General features: G+C 33.5%; 1 protein-coding gene across 1 annotated transcript in view; it reads right to left on the reverse strand.

Moving 5' to 3' along the window:
• Positions 1-988: 988 nt before the first annotated feature.
• TMTC3 (transmembrane O-mannosyltransferase targeting cadherins 3) overlaps positions 989-17,959 on the reverse strand; it is a 62,273-nt gene continuing 45,302 nt past the window's right edge. Inside the window, exons 9-14 of the mRNA XM_024761383.1 lie at positions 17,451-17,571; positions 15,866-15,977; positions 9,170-9,273; positions 7,715-7,884; positions 5,565-5,791; positions 989-2,986 (exon numbers count right to left, since the gene is read on the reverse strand). Of these exons, the coding sequence (XP_024617151.1) occupies positions 2,172-2,986; positions 5,565-5,791; positions 7,715-7,884; positions 9,170-9,273; positions 15,866-15,977; positions 17,451-17,571 (1,549 nt within the window). The 3' untranslated portion in view covers positions 989-2,171. The remainder of the gene's footprint in view (positions 2,987-5,564; positions 5,792-7,714; positions 7,885-9,169; positions 9,274-15,865; positions 15,978-17,450; positions 17,572-17,959) is intronic.

The raw sequence follows: 17,959 nt of genomic DNA on the forward strand, positions 1-17,959 counted from the left end.
TTATCTTTTGAATAGTTACATAATTTTATTAAATTATTACTCAAAGCTTTTATTACGGTCTGCTGTCATAAAAGATTTCCTTCTATTTTTTTGAACTATCCTCAGTTGATATTATAACAGAATAGATCAAACTCAAACTTCTTCTCAAGATATATGTAGAGAATGTAACAATAACAGTTTCATTTTTCAAGTCATGGTATATGAGGTATTCTCCACCTTATATCTGGAGTCACAAAGCTATAATTTAAAAACTGAAATTAGGTATTGTTTTAATGAATCAAAAATGTACTACCATTGATGTCAGTGCTTGCTTTATATTGCCTAAAAAATAATCTATGACAGCGCCTCAGAGAACCTAGTAAGAGTAGGTCTTTAATACAGACCATGTTTCTTATGACCTATTTATAAAACATCCCTTTAAGAAAAAAGTTACAGGAATATGGGTTTTGAAACATAATTAGAAATTAATTATTTCAAAGGAACAGAAATATAGTTTTTGAAATGCTACATAATTAGAAATTAGATACTATCCCAAGACAATAGCTTGAGCTTTAACATTTTAAATTAAAGCCAACTTTATTAGGTATTATAAAATGCATTTTAACTCATGAAAAAAGTCAGATTTAATAAATTTGATTTGTATCTACTCTTCAGAATAACATTTTTCAGGTTTAAATTTGCTAAAACCAACTGATTAATTTATTAATCACATACTAGGCTAATTATCTTTTTTCTAGCTGGACAACAGGCCAAAACTGATGAAATTTTGGTTCAACCATAATATATGCATGTATAGAAAAATACAATAGCAATTTATTTTCCATACTCGATGGACTTAAAACAGCATTAAATTTTTTTTTTTTTGCTGTACGCGGGCCTCTCACTGTTGCGGCCTCTCCCGATGCGGAGCACAGGCTCCGGACATGCAGGCTCAGCGGCCATGGCTCAGGGGGCTAGCCGCTCCGCGGCATGTGGGATCTTCCCGGACCGGGGCATGAACCTGTGTCCCCTGCAACAGCAGGCAGACTCTCAACCACTGCGCCACCAGGGAAGCCCCAACAGCGTTAAATTTTTTGTGGAAGCTCAGTAGTCAAAATAAATATTTAATAAAAATATACACCATAAGATATCAAGAACTTAGTGTTTAAAAATAAACTTTGTCACATTGTTTTGCCTTCAGTTAAACAGAACTCAATTTAGGTATCTAAGGTATCTTAAGAATAATTAAGGTATGTTTTTGGAAACAAAATTAAAATTCAAGTAACACTAGAAAGATAACACTAAGATGAAAGAGAAACTTACTATGTTTTAGCTCAAAAGTTTAATCAAGTTATAGCTACTGGGACTTCTCAATATGACTATGACCCTCATAAACAGGAATAGTTTGGGAAACAAAAGTCAAAGAGTCATGATTATGTGGTTCATGCTGTGAAACCCTCAGTACGTAACAAAATGAAAATACAGTATATATGAGCACCATCAGAAATGTGTGTGCGTATATGTATTTAAAACTTTACCTGATTAAAAATTGCCATTTAGAGTGAAGGACAAGCACACAGTTACGAAAACACATTCTTAAGCTAACATGTCATACGACTTATTTTAAAATGTTTAGTCTGGTGTTCCTTCTAAAAATCAAAAAAAGAATACAACATAAAGAGAGCCAGCCAGCATTCTTTTGTAGTGCAAAGTCCCTTGGAAATAGAAGGTTACTGAAGAAAAAGAATGTGTTCAGTAAGTGTTTTCAAATCCATAGTCAAATTCCAATAGTTAAAGGAAAAATGAAGTTAACTAATAAATATGAATTCACAGAATAAACCAGCACATGTTGGATTTGCCCCCATGGGATTACCATTCAGGCCTCAGATTATTTTTAACTGAGGGTAATCAATGTTATTCTGCTGAAAGAATCTTCCTTCTATAAGAAAAGATACAAATTTGCCACCTGTAATTTCTGCTATAGTCACCAAAACTCTAATAACTACTGTCATATATAATACATACCCTGGGGTAATGAAAGGGTCTTTAATGAAAATCTTATTTTGATCCTACGTAGAGGCAGCTTATGATAGACTGTTAGTATCCTTGCTATTTTTCAAAGCTCTCAGTATAAGTAATCACGTGATATAGACAAGTTCTTTGAAACCACTGTCACGTGATAAAGGGTAATGCTATTCACCATTTAAAATACGTTCAATCTCTTCTAGTCTTTTTAAAGCAGCAATTCTTTTCTTCTCAATTTCTTTGATTTCTTTTGTTGTTTTGTGGGGGGTTTCTTTGTCTGTATTTTTTCCTAATTGTTTGTTGGATTTTGACTGACTTTTATTATCACTTGTTTTTATTATCTGTATGGGTCTGGGTTTACTTTTGATTTCTTTTTCATTTTCAGTTGGAATTTTGTCTCCTTCTATACCTGAAGTCTTACCAGCTGGGAATACTGGCTGTTCTACAAAACTAGATGAAGAAATTTTATCCCTGACTATATTCAAATGGCGTTGAATATATTCTTCATGTGGTGCTAATGCCAATGTTTCAACCAGGCATCTTTCAGCTTTTAATAAGTCCTTCTCTTCAAAATAAACAACACAAAGATTGTGTTTTCCTTGCACATTGCTTGGATCCATCTCCAAAATCTTTTCAAAACATTTTTTTGCTCCAAGTATATCTTTCTTTTGATTCATCAGAATGTCTCCTTTTAAAATGAGACCTTTGATGTGATCAGGATAGTATCTGAGTAACTCTTCCAAGATTGGCAAAGCCATTAATTCCTTTGCAGTCTGAGAATACAGGAGAGCCAGATTAAACAGAGCACTTCTGAAATCGGCTTGTAATTTTATGGCTTTCTTCATCCACATCTCTGCTTCAGTGTCCTTTTTGTCATCCATGGCAAGCATTCCCAGATTGAAATAACCATTAGCATCTAGTGGCTCCTCATTTACATAGCTTAGAAGTCGTTTTCTAGCTTCAGGTCTGAGTTTAACCTCACCTAAGAATTTAAAAAGAAAAAAAATTATATTATGAGCAAATGAATAAGTCTGAGGAACAAAGTCACTTGCAAATATTTATCTAGATTACAAAAAGAGAGCATCAAAACAATTAATTGCTGTGCCTAAACTAAAAAGCAGAAAGAAAAAATCTCAAAGTTTTCATAGGAAAGATGTGTATGAAGCACTGAAATGGTAGCTCATTTCCTTTCCTTTAAAACAGTAAAAGTGCCTCAAAAACTAAAAGGGGAGCCAAAGCAATCTTGAGGGAAAAAAACGGAGCTGGAGGAATCAGACTCCCTGACTTCAGACTATATTACAAAGCCACAGTAATCAAGACAATATGGTACTGTCACAAAAACAGAAATATAGATCAGTGGAACAGGATAGAAAGCTGAGAGGTAAACCCACACATATATGGTCAACTAATCTACGACAAAGGAGGCAAGGATATACAAGGGCGAAAAGACAGTCTCTTCAATAAGTGGTGCTGGGAAAACTGGACAGCTACACATAAAAGAATGAAATTAGAACACTCCCTAACACCATACACAAGAATAAACCCAAAATAGATTAGAGACCTAAATGTAAGACCGGACATGATAAAACTCTTAGAGGAAAACATAGGAAGAACACTCTTTGACATAAATCACAGCAAGATCTTTTTTGACCCACCTCCTAGACTAATGGAAATAAAACCAAAAATAAACAGATCGGACCTACTGAAACTTAAAAGCTTTTACACAGCAAAGGAAACTATATATAAAATGAAAAGACAACCCTCAGAATGGGAGAAAATATTTGCCAATGAATCAACAGATAAAGGATTAATCTCCAAAATATATAAACAGCTCATGCAGCTCAATATTAAAAAAAAAAAACCCAATCAAAAAATGGGCAGAAGGGCTTCCCTGGTGGCGCAGTGGTTGAGAGTATTGCAAGGCAGAAATAGAGACAGAGATGTAGAGAAAAATGTATGGACACCAAGGGGGGTAAGTTGGGGGTTGGTGGTTGTGGGATGAATTGGGAGATTGGGATTGACATGTATAAAATAGATAACTAATAAGAACCTGCTGTATAAAAAATAAATTTAAAAAAAACATGAAAACAAACAAACAAAAAAACAAACAAAAGGGATGAAATATCTCCTGATAGTTTAGATTCTAACTGGGAGTAGACGAAGAATAGAGAATTAAGAGGAAGAGGCATGGGATTTGCCAACAAAAACAGATGTTCAATCTTGATTCTGTTAATGTTATGACTTTATGCACTAAACAAATTATTAACTTGTCTGGGTTAACCTACTGAATTTTCTAATAATTACATGAGATATATAAAAAATGCTCAGTAAATAGTAACTATGACTGGATAAACAAAATGTTCTAGTCTTATTAAATCAGATATTTTCTGTATGTTATTTAAAATTTTTTAGTACTTTTCAAAGGTAAAAATACACCATTATATATAAAGCCTATGTCCAATGTCTCACTACACATAAATCAGGTTTTAGGAAACAAATATTTTATTGAGATAATTTCTATTGCAAATAAATACAAAAAAATTCAATTTCTAAAACTACACACCCCAGGGTGCAATCTTGTGTCAGATAATGGGCACCTTTCATGATTACTAAGGTTAGCTAACTTTACAAAAACATTAGTTTCCTAAACATAGCTTTTTTGAATAACAGACATAAAGATCTTCCTCTATTCTTTTATGTGACAATATGATAAATAAAGAAAATGTGAAATAAATCAGTAGGCTTAAGTTCTTGTCTTGGACTAGTTACTAACCTAGCCATATAAAGTTAGGGTAGTTATTACATCTGTTTGGTCCCGACTCTCTAATCTACAAAACAGATGACTGGCAAAAACAAACTCAAAGGCCCTCTTTAGCTATAAAATATGATTCTTACATTTTTTGCAAAAGTTTTATAAAAGTATCTAACAATTAATATAGAGATTTTTCCAAACATAAAAATTAAGACTATAAATTATATATATTGCCTTCTGAAGCCATACTAAAATATATCAAAGATCCTGATTTATTGTGATGAATAATTTAGTTTTGCTAAATTTATAGAAAATATAGGAAATTATAATAACGTCTCAGAAAACAGTAAAATGATACAAAATGATATCAAAAGTATTTGGACTTATAAATCAAGAGAAAATAGAATATACTATTTTGTCTAAAACATATAATGCTCCTGGCTCCCTAGAAATAATTACCTAAACATTTTTACAAATTCAGATTATTTGAATAGTATGATATTTATACATAAGATATATTTCCAAGAATAAAATGACAAAATAGATAAATATGGTATTGCTTAATAGACTGTCTGAAAAATCAGTTTTAACATATACCAGAAGAACTAACAATTAGTATTGTCATATATGTTAAGGCTATTACTTGAAAAGTTTACTGCAAGTATTTTAAATATTCTTCTTATAAATTATTTATGCAGTTTTGATATAAACCATCCATTCATAAAATGTTTGCTGGGGGTAAGATTAGGTTTTATTATATTTCAAACTAGAATATGTTTAAATATAGAAATATTTTGAAAAAACATACCTGATTCTTGCATTAATATAGCAGAATTGAATAATGCTAGCTTATGCTTTGGATTTAGTTCTAAAGCATGATTAAAGTTTTTTAGGGCTTCATTTGGTTCTTTAAGTTCAATATGAACAATCGCCAAGTTGTACCAAAGATCTGCATTGTTTTTGTCCAGCTCTAGTGCTTTAAGATATGCTTCTTTTGCTTTGACAGGTTTATTCATTTTTAAAAGCAATTCTCCTCTGTGGAAAAATCAAACACAAGCTTTACTTACATTACCGTGTCAGTCTATAGATACTATTTTTCACAAGTTTTAAGCTTTTCCACATATTCACAGCTTTTCTTTTAACTTAGGTTTTTAAAATTTTCTTTTAAAAATAACAAACTGTCCTTAAACCTGAACACATTAGTTTAGCAAATTTGGCTTGATACATTTTCAAATATGTTTAAAGAAGGAAAAAGCATGCCTGACGCTAGAGAGTAAGATGTCAGGAGGTATCAAAGAAAGGGTAACAGAGAAAATATATTCTTTGAATATATCTTGAAAAACAGCAGACTAGTCTACATCAGAAAAATGATAGCAACTAGAGTGGGAGATTAATTTGTCAGATCAAGTAACAGCATTTGAAGAAGGAATATAAATACAGTAGTGATGGGGAAATTCCAGTATTCAAATCTGTTAGCAATGTCTCACTATACAAAAAGAAGAACATTAGGAATTGTTTACCCCTTAAAATTATTTAGTTTTCTTCGATGTATTCTTATAAAATGACCATTCATTAAAAAGAAAAGGAATTTAAAAAGCCGATCTGGTAGGATGGAAGGGCAATAGTGCCACCTGTAGATACTTTTGAGGAACACATCTGAAACTAATGATCATAGTTTGAAAATCATTTTAGAAATCATTCTAATATGGTTACATTTTCTGTTACAGAGCTTAAAAAGGTCATTTTTACATACGTGCAAATCAGTTTAAGTACTGAAATGAGTTACTTTTATTTTAATACTACTCTTTCTTGAAGTATTAGCATAGGCATGAAATCAAATAAACTACTAATATTCCCAATTTCTAGAATAAGTGTCCAAAATGTGATTTTTTTTTTTTTTTTTTTTTTTTGCGTGACACGGGCCTCTCACTGTTGTGGCCTCTCCCGTCGCGGAGCACAGGCTCCGGAAGCGCAGGCTCAGCGGCCATGGCTCACGGGTGCAGCAGCTCCGCAGCATGTGGGATCTTCCCGGACCAGGGCACGAACCCGTGTCCCCTGCATCGGCAGGCGGACTCTCAACCACTGCGCCACCAGGGAAGCCCCAAAATGTGATTTTTTTAAATGCAGAGATTATTAATTCTTTATAAATTAACATATGACAGGTTTTATTTATAGAAACAACCCCAGTAAACTTAGTGAATTTCACCAAGTACTAGATAAGGCTGAACAAAGACAGCTTCCAGCTATGAATGGATTTTATTTCAAAAACTTAAATTCTGAATGCATTTTCCCCATATAAACAATGTGACAAATTATAATTAAGTTTCTGGAGCACACTGCAAAACAAAATTCAACATAAAATTTTCCTCAGGTACAATACAAATGATAAGACTTACATGAGAAAATATATCAACTTCTAATATGTATTACAAAAATTTTTTTACTGGCAACTAAAAAGTTTCTTTGTAGTAACAATAACCAGTCAATTCTCAGTATTAATTTAAGAAAGCTCTTGAGAGTTTGATATTATATAATTATTTCTTAATTAATTTTATATATAATGATTTCTTAATTATTCTATAATAATTAAGAATAACTTCTTGTAAAAATAACTTATTTTGTAATAATTATGAATTATAAAAGGTAAATTTCAGCTGTTTTAAATAAAAGTGAATTTGTGATGAGAAGCAAATGAAATTAAAGAGGAGCTTTTCTTACCCTTCCTTTTGTATAAATAAACCTAAGTCTGCTATTATAAGTTATGGACTTCCTTGTCAATTTAAAATGAAATCAATTAAATTTGTTAGTCTAAAACAGGCTGTAATTTCTATGCTCTTGGTTGCTAACTAAGATTTACTAGAAGAAGAAAAAAAAGCCAAATTAGTCAAAATAGCTTAAAAGTATATGCAGGTGCAGCTTTAATCTTCTATAGTGAAAGCCTAAAGCGAACTACAACACCTGCTAATGTAAGCCTGCTTGAAGTCGGGTCTCATGCTTATTGCTTGTCGGTACAGCTGATCTGCTTCTTCCAGTCGGGACTCATTTGCTCGTATCAGGTTGGCCAGATTAATGTAAACATTTAAGTGGTTAGGTGCAATTCTGGCTGCATATTTTTTACCAGGAATAATCTGTTAAAAAAAAGGGGGGTTTATAATTTGACATTTCAGTACCAAATAAAATCTGAAGTAAGTAGTCCTAGTGTTTTATTTAAAATTTACATAGAACATAAAAAGATACACTGCAATACTAAAATAATACATAAAAAATGTGAAATAATCTGCAGTATCCACAAAATGTAAGTAAAATAATTAATGTTTAGTAGCAATGAAGGTTGTATTTTTTCATTCATGCCAGCTCAACAGATAACTGTTAGATTTTTATATATGTATTATTTTATGAAGTCATAGAAATCAGAACTTCTAGAGGCTAAGGTCCCTTAGTATGTTTGAGTCAGACCAGGAATAGAACTTGGATCTTTTCTCTCAGTCTACTGTATTTGTTACACTATGTCAGCTTTCATGTTGTCAGCAAAATATTTACTGGTTGTGATAACAGGGTAGTTAATTTTACTTCAGAGCTATAGTAAACCCTCACTTGTTTGGTGGAGTTAGGAAATAAAATTCTCTAATTAACTGATTATTCAGGTTAAGTAAAGGTTATTATATATAATATATATGAACCCAAATTCTCAATGAACATAATAAATTATATCTGATAAAAATCTTTATTGAACAGAATTTAACTTTAGGATCTTAGGACTGAAATAATTCTTAATGTATCATGTGGTCCAACTCTATTTTTAAAACATTTAGCAAACTGTCAAATCATTTCAATATTACTACTGTTATTAATACAGTATTAATATAAACTACAATTGAGAAAACTGTAGCCCAGGGTAAACTATCTTTGCAGATTACACACAGCTAGCTGGCCAAGGGCAGTATCAGGTTTTCTAACTTTGACTTTGTATTGTGGATATCCAAGAAATCTTGTACTTGTGACATTATAGCAAATGATGGGCACAGGACAGCAACAGAGATGTATCCACTCATTTTATCACTTTGTTTTCTTCATTTATTTCTTGATAGGAGTAATGTTGAATTTAGTGCTTACTGCACATAAATAAAATTCTTTTCATTTAAAGTCACTTAACTCATAAATAACTTGTAATCAAAAATATCTAAAATTCATAATATCATAATTTGGTTTTCACAGACTATAAATTTTTATTAAGTGAGCTATGAAAGTGAATGTAATCTTTTATAACACTTACAGTAATAGATGGTTCACTGGACAACTTACTTTTAATATCAACAAATTGAAGAATAGATAAAGATTTTCCATTTGGATAATTCTATTCAATATGGACATCTAGCAGACATGACACAATAGAAATAATTTATGACTACTTACTTGAGGCATCAGCGACTTAGCTGTCATATAAGATTCTTCAGCTGCTTTGGTTCTATTTAAATTTTTATAAGTTCTTCCTACATTCATGTGGGCACCAATATCATCTAAAATTAAAAAAAAATCATTTGTTGGCAAATACACTAAATAGCATTCAATGTAAACTACTAAGAAGACATGTTTCTAGAAACAAACACACTAAAGCAAAAGAATGCAAAAGGAGGCAATAGGTCCTGCTTCCTCCCTAAAGCTCTTCTAACACAATTTATTATAACTTATGAGCAAGGCCACACTAGAAAATTATTAAATAAAGTACCATAAGAACAGAAAATACACATATGACATGAAAAAACTATTTGAATGGCTCCTGGAAGGGTTAAGATATGAGAGGGGAGAAATAAAGGTAATGATTAAATTTACATCTTTTTTTTCCCACTATATTTTACTATCCTATACTAAGGCTTACTCTTATTTCCTTAATCTCATAGCTTTGGAATTCACTCAAAAGCAAAAAGGATTTACAAGTGAAAAGGATCACCATGATTACTAGAATTATTTCAAGTATTATAAATAACAAAAATGAATCCATGGTGGCATAGGGGCAAAGAGCCTGTGAAAAAAACTTTGTGACTTTGTTTTTAAAAATTTTTGTGAATGTGGTTGGAGCGCAAGTTATCTGGATTCTATAATATTACTTAAGATGCAGCAGCCCAGATCTCTTAAATGATGATACATTCCCATATAATTTAATTAAAACTTTTAAAAAGGTTGTCTTAATATCGAATCCTCAGCAAATTTATTCAGGGATAGAAAAATATAAAATTTAAATAAAAAAGATATGAGGGTTCATTGCACACTAGTTTTAAGATATACTTCCCAGTAAATATTTCAAAGCTGTGGAATAAAGATAGAAAGAAGGGAGATCTTAAATTAGACAAATTTTACTCAACATGAATCTCTAACAGACATGACAAGGTTTCAAATTATGATTACTACTTGCCTGTGACACCAATGATGATTTTGCAGTTGTGGAATAGTTCTCTGCCTGCAACTCCCAGGACACATAGGGGCCAAGCATATATATTTTAGGCATTCCTCTAGGAGGAGAGTAACAGTCCTAAGATCTTGGCAATTGCGTGCACTGTACAAAAACTGTTAGATGCCATATGGGTTTAGTTAGAGAACTAGGGGACAGGACTGGGGGAAAGAGGTTGATTTCTTGTTTTTAGACATATTGCTGAATCTCATGGGGTCTCAGGAGGCGGTCAAGCCGAAAAAAAAAAAAGAAAAGAAGAGGAAGAAAGGCTTCCCAATACTGGCTGCGATTCAGAATACTTGTGTAGCTTTGAAAAATTCAGATACCTTACCCTACCCAGCTCGATCAAAACAGAATCTTCAGGAATAGGATTGCAAAAATGTTTTTAAAAAGTTTCAGAGGCAATTCTGATGTAGATTCAAGGTTGAAATACATTACATTACCAAGAGTATATAGAGTTTTTGCTCTTATACAGCTGTTAAAAAAAAAAACTTTTTTATTGAAGTATAGTTGAATTACAGCATTGTGTTAATTACTGCTGTACAGCAAAGTGACTCAGTTATACATATATACATTCTTCTTCCTATTCTTTTCCATTATGGTTTATCACAGGGTATCGAATATAGTTCCCTGTGCTATATACAATAGGACCTTGTTTATCTAAGCTCTTTTTTTTAAAACATCAGATAAATCTATACCATTTACTATAGAGATCAGAAAGTTACCCAGAAAAAACTAAGGGTATATAGAACCTGAAAAAATTATTTATACAGTAAAAATTTAATCTAAGAAAAGAACAAACTGAAAGTTTAAGTAAATAAAAGTGAAATTATGTCAGGTAAGTATTTAAAATGTTACTGAAAAGAGCCCCAACCAACCTTAGAAGAGGCTATCCATTAGGATGAAAGACAAGGCAAATTACTATCTACTAATCAGGTTCTTAGAACTATGGCAAGGAGATACTCTCATCAGTGAAGACCACAGACACTAGAGTAAGGCACCCTTACTTTCTCAAAGAACAAAGATGGCAATCAGATAGCATTTAGCATCAAAAAAACCTACACAACACAGCTAATAAAATGAAACAATTTTTAAGCAATTTTTAAAATAAGTTACAAAGTTTAAGATTCTAGGAGGAAACAGCATTACTGGTAAGGTAAATCTATATTTGAAAAAAAAAGGTAAGAAAGCCAGCAAGATATAAAAATCAATTACATTAGAATGACTAAAAAGCTACAGAATTTCAAAAAACAATCTTGCTATTATGAGTGCACTATCCAAACCAACAGCAGCCTGAATCTAGCAGTCTGTCTTTAATTCAATGTAAACGAGGACTGGCAAATATCAGGCAACTCTGTGCCTAATAATTCTTCAGCCACCAACAGTGAAGTTAAGTATTGTCACACTGATGGCCCAGGCATATTTGCTTTCCAGTTATTTCCTACTCACAAATTTGTCAATTTATTTAAAAAGATATATTTATAAATGTCTGGAAACTCCTGAAAACTCTAAAAATCATTTCTACCTTGATGGCATCAAAGTTGAACTAGAAATCCATGATTATTTTCGTTTCAAAGATTTGAAGTTAGATAAAAATGAAATCATTGATTTTAAGGCAAAAATTAACCTTGGAGAAATCTGGTGTTTCTCGAGAAAAACCTACCCTCGTCTTACAAAGGTGTTTACGGAAACTGTAATTCAATTTGCAAAAATTTTATCTTGTGAATTGATTTTTTAAAAAAACTTGTAACCTTGATAAAGGAGGCAGGAATGTACAGTGGAGAAAGGACAGCCTCTTCAATAAGTGGTGCTGGGAAAACTGGACAGGTACATGTAAAAGTATGAGACTAGATCACTCCCTAACACCATACACAAAAATAAGCTCAAAATGGATTAAAGACTTAAATGTAAGGCCAGAAACTATCAAACTCTTAGAGGAAAACATAGGAAGAACATAAAAATAAAACAAACAAAAAAAACTTGTAACCCAAAACAAACAAAAGACTGTAATCAACTGTTTGTCTAACATGTCATTCATGTTACCTGGTCAGCGACCATTGTATAGTTTATATTCTTATTCTGGCTAAGCAAAAAAAGCCTTCAGACTGAATGTCTTTTTTTTTTTTTTAAGCTACTTTAAATGTTAAGAATCTCTGCTCTCTGTGATCCTATACTGTTCTAGGATTTTAAATACCATCTATATGCTTGTTACTTCACATTTTTATCTCTAGTCCTGACCATTCCCCTTATCTCCAGACTTATAGTTCTATCTCCACCAGTATATCTAACAGGGACAAAAAAGACTCTTGATTTCCTTCCCTACATGTCGTTTTAGCTGTCAAATCTATGAAGAACACAGCTGAAAAACACAGAATGAGCCAAGAAGTCTCTGAATAACAAATTCAATTTTCCCAAGACTATGTACTTTTTCATAATAAATTGTAATAAAATGATTTGCCTGTTTTCCTAGCCCACTGTTTATTAGAGACTGCAATTTTGAGAGTATGGTAGGTAAGTCATACTAACTAAAGCAGATAGGTTCAAGTAAGTATCTTTTTTTTTTTTTTTGCGGTACGCTGGCCTCTCACTGTCGTGGCCTCTCCCGTTGCGGAGCACAGGCTCTGGATACGCAGGCTCAGCGCCCATGGCTCACGGGCCCAGCCGCTCCGCGGCATGTGGGATCTTCCCGGACTGGGGCACGAACCCGTGTCCCCTGCATCAGCAGGTGGACTCTCAACCACTGCGCCACCAGCGAAGCCCCAAGTAAGTATCTTAAAAACAGCCAAAAGTGACAACTGACAACGAGAAGAAAAATGATTTTAAACCAAACATCCACAATCACACCCACCCACCAACACGATTTCATTTTGTCCTGACAATACAATGAGATAGAAATTACTGTCCCAACTTAGAAATGGGAAAGATAGGGCTGAAGGGGCCTAAATATCACCTTCTAAGTCTCCAGGTCCCTGTGTGTCTGACATAAAGATGACGTTGCTTCTCTTTTTAAAAACTCCCAGAATGGGGCTTCCCTGGTGGCGCAGTGGTTGGGAGTCCGCCTGCCGATGCAGGGGACACGGGTTCGTGCCCCGGTCCGGGAGGATCCTGCATGCCGCGGGGTGGCTGGGCCCGTGGGCCATGGCTGCTGAGCCTGCGCGTCCGGAGCCTGTGCTCCGCGGCGGGAGAGGCCACAGCAGTGAGAGGCCCGCATAGAGCAAAAAAAAAAAAAAAAACTCCCAGAATGAACCTAAAAGGCTTCAGAAAGCAATGAATTGAAACTGCCATAGTTAGTGACCACTGACTGTGTGTTAAGACTATGCTAGATGACGCAGGGCCTATGAAGATGAATCAGATGTTCATGCTGCCCCTAGGAAACTCCTCAGTTTGAATACATAGATATTTTAAATGAATATTTAAATAACAAATATCACAGAAAAGATACAAAAGTTGTAAGGAGTCTTAAAGAGGAGAAATATTTGCTTCTAACTGGAAAGATAGGAGGGTTTTTTTGTTTTGTTTAGAAAAGAAGCCATGTGAGATGGGTTGCAAAAGATCGGTAGGGTGTGGTAGAAGGTGGATGGGAAGGAAAGGAGAAGGGAGGAATTCTAGGCTCAAGAAAGAACACGAAAAAATGCAAAGAGGTGAGGAAGCTCATGACATGTATCCGAGATTTCAAGAAAAATTAAACTACATGAAGAGCCAGGAGAGATAAAATTGGAAACATAGCTAGACCATCAGTTACATATTTCTACAACATTCTCTAACAGGAATTTGGCTTTGCTTTGGGGACACTGGCAGCTTTTCCAAGTGGTGACTGTGGTCTTTTTCTTATCTCTCTCTTTTTCTTATTTCTTATCTCTTATCTTTCTTAACACTGGGCCTGGAGTTAGGTGTCCTCCTTGATCCTTACCACTTCCAGACCACTGTAATTCCTTAAAATCACTCAACTCTGAATTTCAGATCATTAAACTCTATTATCCACTACCCTTCCTTATTGCAGTCACCGATCTCATATATAGCTCCTGGCTCCTTGTTGTTCTTTCCAACATCATACAGTTGTCAAAATTCTTAGTAATTTCAAAATCTATATAGATGTATCTTCCAATAGTTGCCTTGATATCCTTTCTTCCAATAATTTTCACCTCCATTCTCCTTTAACTAGTCAGTTCAATGGCCACAGTCATATCTAGTCGAAATACAGGCGGCACTGCCCACCACTCCCCACCCCTCCGAGTATATTTAGAAATGTGTGTGTGGGGAAGTACTTTTTGGTCATCATACTGAATGGAAAGTAATGATTGTACTCGGTAGGTGGTGGCCACGTTTGGTACATATCCTGGAACACTGAAAACTAAAAATGCTCTAGCTAGACCTTACTCAGACACCAACAATTTTTCAGATCTATAAACAACTGATCTGATCACCTTTTCCTCATCTTTCATCCTCTCTCACATCCCTTCATAACCAGCTTAGGTTGTGTCTCAATATTCCCTTATCCCTTTGTTTAGTAATACACATCTGACAAAATTCTAATCCTGTTTAACCAAATTCTCCATGGCTGTACCACTGCACTTATAAAGTAGTGGGAGAAAACTTTTAACCACATCAACTGGTTTAATTGTAATTAAGTATTGCTAAGCTCAAGTAGGGTGTTAGAGCTGCTTGACAGTCATACCATATTTTCCTACTCTATACATTTTCCTAGATCTTTGTTTCTCAACACGTGATTCATGGACTAAGTATCACCTAGGAACTTACTAGAAATGCAGAAATTCAAGCCCTACTCTAAATCTCTGTATATCAGAACATGAACCATATGATCTCCAGGTGATTTACAGGTACATTAAAGTTCGTGAAGCTATGTCCTAGATGATTACTTCAGACCCTCTCCTGGTCTTAGATTTCCAGCACTTCCTCTCCATTCCCCACACTCTACTATTGATTTTACTTTCTGTTTCACTGAGAAAACAGAAGCAAACAAAGGACAACTTCCAGAAGCTATTCATCTATTATTCACCTGCCTATATCATGTCTCTACACTCTGCTTTCCCTGTTACCACAGGTTAACTATTGGTTCAGTTGACTGAATGAAATCCTCACCCTGAGCACTAGATCCTATTTATCTATTCTCATCTGTTCAAGGACATTGACCCAGTACTTCGGTTCCCCACCTTGAATTATTATTTTTCCCAGCTTCAATGGATTAGTCACACACATGCTTTGTTTCTCTCACCTTAAAACAAAACCCCCCAAATTCCCAAAAAACAAAACAAAAAATCATCCTACTATCCTCTCTTGACCCCATACTCAGCACCAACATTTCTTATCAACACCCTTTAAAAGAGTTTTTAATATCAACTGTCTCCAATTATTCTTCTCCCACTCTCTTAAACTCACTATCAAGCTTTTGCATCTATCCCTTCACTAAAATTGCTCATCAATGCCACCCAACAACTCTATTTAAAAAAGACTCCTTAAATGTCTGATATAAATAGCCCTAACATATAATCCAATTCAGGAATAAGCCAGCACCAAACACTGTACCATTCCAGTCAGTTGGAATAAAGCTTGAAAATAAACTCTACCTATTTTCCACAAATATAATCATGTTTTTAAAAAGAAAATAAACTACCACAATAGCTTTATTAGTTAATAATGCTTACCTGGCTGAACATGGGTAGCCTGTAAGAAGTATTTCAAAGCTCTCTCAAAGTTCTTTTCATTTTCCAGAGCATGACCCACATTATTCCATAATTTGGCATTATTTTTATTTACCTTAAATATGGAAGTACAGATAGAAATTAGTTAAATTAAAAAAAATGAGTCTAATTAACACAGACTTTGTTTGGTATACTATTAGGAATGGAGTACTCCATAGAAATGTCCATGAACAGATGAAGTGGGTAAAAAGGTACAAACTTCTAGCTTTAAGATAAGTAAGGTCTGAGGATGTAATGTACAGCATGGTGACTATAGTTAACAATACTGTAACTATATGAGGTGACGGATGTTAACTTATTCTCGTAGTCATTTTATACACATACACACACACACACACACACACACATGCATATAATCATTATATTGTACACCTTAAAGACAAAGTTATATGTCAATTATATCTCAATAAAACTGGAAAATAATCATTCCGATTTCTTCCAGAAAAAAAATGTGTATATATATGTGTCTGTGTATGTATACATACAACTCCAATTAACATGGATATCTGTTTGGTATATTATTAGGAATGGAGTGTTCCATGGAGATAAGGAAGAAGTCAAAAGAACACTGCTTCATGAAGTTTACCCTCTCCTCCCTTTCAACATTAAAATACTAAAACCACAGTTTATCTACTTTACATATTAAAATTTTACTAAAACTTTTATTTCATCAAAACATAGAACTGTTTGAAAACTCCTGCTCTATTATTTATGTTCTTTTGGGAAAGACAGAATTTGAACAAGTGAATATGTTTAAACACTGCACTGATGACTTATTTTGAGGCTCGACATAAAGCTATTTATGTAGTCTATTATGGTAATGGGAACCCTGGCGAGCACAGAAACAGCCAAAAGGAAGTTAAGAATTTAGAGATTTGAAGAGAGGGAGCATCTGAAAAAAAATCACTGCTTATAACTTTTGCAGAAAACAAATTTTGTGACTTATTCTCATTTATGCTGTCCATTCTATAAAAATGCAGTATCACTCCTTTCTGTCAGTTCCTATCTTTCCTACAGTATTATAACCATTGGTTATTCTCCATATGGAAGGGCACCATTTTTTGCCATGTATTTTACTTCATTCAATCTAAGATGCCATCAATTATAAGGCTCACCATTATTTTAGGTACCATTGAGAAAGAAAAAAGGTCACTAATTAATTGTAAAATGCCTTTTACTGTAAGATTTATTCTGATTTCAGAGATGTTGAGAGGTATAAATAAATAAAAAGGTACACCTTAAGAACCAATGAAACAAAAGCATTCATATTTAAACATTTTATCATTTGAGTGTCTAACAACGGTATAGCATTTGTGCAATTATTCACATATGCTCTAGACATACACCTAAGCACTAGTCAGGGCACTAGTTATGGTATATATTATACAAAGAAAAAATTCTTTTTATTAATTTTGTGGTGAAGTACTTAACATTGACAGTTAACTGCCTAGTTAAAAGTAAAGTTAAAACACTGTATCAGGGATGGCTATAAGAAATAATTGATGACATATTCTGAATAATACTTTACCTTCAAGGCTGACATAAACAGCGTATATTCAGACTCCCAATCCCAATTTCTATGGAGTGTTTTTAAGGCATGAGTGAGTATCACCATAGACAGACAAACCCAGGATAACTTTTTTAATACACTATTTAAGAAAAAAAAAAGCAGAACAAAAAAACATTGTCTACATCACCAAAACAGAGGTAAGAAATATGCTAAATATCTCTAAATATAATGTTTGAATTTATTCTAAAGATTAGGGATTGTTCTAATAATCATCCAACTTGAGAGGGAACAACACCGAAAAAATTAAATATTATGAACACTTATACACTTACACTTCACTCTTTAATTACATTAAATATTTCAGTATTTGCCTTTATTTCAAAAATTTTGTTTCGATTTAATGACAAAAAATTGATAAAACCAATTTTTAATTGTGAATTTTTATATTTAGAGTTCTTTTGTACCATTTACCTATAACTTGCATATTCTTAGTAGTGTTTATAAAGGGTCAATCTTATCCCCGGCTA

The sequence above is a fragment of the Neophocaena asiaeorientalis genome, unplaced genomic scaffold, assembly GCF_003031525.2.
Source record: "Neophocaena asiaeorientalis asiaeorientalis breed wild unplaced genomic scaffold, Neophocaena_asiaeorientalis_V1.1 scaffold653, whole genome shotgun sequence".
Lineage (NCBI taxonomy): Eukaryota > Metazoa > Chordata > Mammalia > Artiodactyla > Phocoenidae > Neophocaena > Neophocaena asiaeorientalis.